The 1,962-nt window shown below is 39.9% G+C and overlaps 1 protein-coding gene across 1 annotated transcript; it reads left to right on the top strand.

The window, feature by feature from the left end:
- Positions 1-871: 871 nt before the first annotated feature.
- LOC104946043 (chromodomain-helicase-DNA-binding protein 7-like) lies at positions 872-1,600 on the top strand (the record flags this gene model as incomplete). Its single annotated transcript, XM_010771786.1, has 2 exons — positions 872-1,271; positions 1,357-1,600. Coding segments are annotated over exons 1-2 (255 nt in total), but the record flags the coding sequence as incomplete, so codon positions are not given.
- Between the last annotated feature and the right edge of the window lie 362 nt (positions 1,601-1,962).

Raw genomic sequence — 1,962 nt, 5'->3', positions numbered from 1 at the left:
AAAGTGAATGGCCTGCTGCTGCTGAATGCATGGGGCAAGTGACTGGAAACAGTTTTAAAAGTTATTACATCGTTTCAGATAATAAATAATAATGATAATTCATTCTATTTAGGGGCGCCTTTCAAAGAACCCAAGGACACCTTACAATTCATAGCATACTCCAAGGAAAGGTTTTAAGACAGTACAAAGAATGCATTCCGGGTGATGTTTTTTATGTGTGGTGCAGATGAGAGGGAGCTGTCCAGAATGACACCAAGATGGTGTGTTTGAGTTCTTGATAAGCCATTAAAACAGTAAAATAAGTGTCTCCTGTTAACCAAAACATACCCATCTGTTATGGAAAAATAAAGTATTCTAAAAGTCATCTGAAAAAGTTAAATTTTTAAGACACGTAACTGTAATGTATTCTGATTACTTTCAGAGCATGTATTCAGTATTCAGTAACTGATTACATTTACAAAGTAACCCTCCCAACCCTGCCTAGAAGTGATCCTTCGTTAGCGTGAAGGGTCTGCTGAGCTTTATGCGATCCGCAGTACCTGAACCTGCTCCACTAGCATTGTGGACTATATAAAAATCGCTGGCCCGCGATAGTGTCTATTGGATACATTTTGGCCCTTGGACAAATGTAGTTGGTGATCCCTGCAGTAAGCAGTGTGCTATCATCTGCTATGGCATGGATATTCAAGTGTACTTGAATGGCATCTGTTTGTTTTAGTCAAGATTATGATAACATTTACTTTCCCCAACTATATTTAAGTTCCCTATGAAGAGCCAACCTTCAATTTGGAAAATTCCCAGTTTATTCCCGTTTATTCCCATGGAAAGTTTCCATCTTTGAAAATTCCCGGAATTTTGCAACCCTAATTAGAATAACATTCAAATACTCATGTAAAGTACAAGTATCTCAAGATTTTACTTTAGTACTTGAGTGAATCTACTTGGCTACTTTACACCACTGCCCCTTACCATTTGAGGGTGAATACTGTTCATGGATGTTTTTGGAATAAGAAGGACTCAAATCAAGTCTCTGAGTATGACAGATCATTTTCCAGCTTGTTGCACATTTTTTGCATTAGATCACTGGTGTGGAAAACAGACCGCCTCACCCCTGTGGAAAAGCAGCAGCAGCAGCAGCAGCAGCAGCAGCAGCAATAATGATCTAAAGGGAAAGATGGTTGAGGTCATGGAAGCATACTGCGGAGTCATGTCAAAGTTCCGGAGGTTTACATCAGGGCCAAAGCGGGACTGGTCTCTGAGATGTCAGACTTGTAATGTTAACTTGTTGAGTGACACTGAATAGAGCTTTGTTTTTATGCTATTATTCATTCTGAGTACTTCCTCCCTCCTCCACAGACGTAACTGTATCTTGGCTGACGAGATGGGTCTAGGAAAGACCATCCAGTCTATTACATTCCTCTATGAGATTTTCAAGATGGGCATCCAGGGGCCGTTCTTGGTCATCGCCCCGCTCTCCACCATCCCCAACTGGGAGAGAGAGTTCCGCACCTGGACGGAGCTTAACGCTGTGGTGTACCACGGCAGCCAGGCCAGCCGCAAGACCATCCAGGCCTACGAGATGTACCACCGAGACACACAGGTGAGCACACTACGTCCAAACTGCACATCATGTGAAGGCAGTCATACATGTACATATTTTTTTAGTGGAAGAAAAAATAGAGGGATGTTGGTATAAAAACAATGAATTATTTTAACACATGTAATAAGAGAAATTCAGAACAGATATATGAGATTAAATTGATAAAATAAGGGTTTTTATTTCTGTCTTTTAAGTTCAACCACCATCCAGTCAAAATAACCTCTCTGCTGATGAGTTATTGAAAAGAAAAGTTAAATCTTTGCTGTATATATTGTGTATTTATTTCAACAAGGACCATGCATACAAATACATTAATCTCAGAAAAGAGAAAATATGGATTATGCCAGATTATAGCTAAAAAC

The sequence above is a fragment of the Notothenia coriiceps genome, unplaced genomic scaffold (assembly GCF_000735185.1).
Source record: "Notothenia coriiceps isolate Sejong01 unplaced genomic scaffold, NC01 NC01_scaffold00010564, whole genome shotgun sequence".
NCBI lineage: Eukaryota > Metazoa > Chordata > Actinopteri > Perciformes > Nototheniidae > Notothenia > Notothenia coriiceps.
This window is presented reverse-complemented; position numbering and strand designations above follow the sequence as displayed.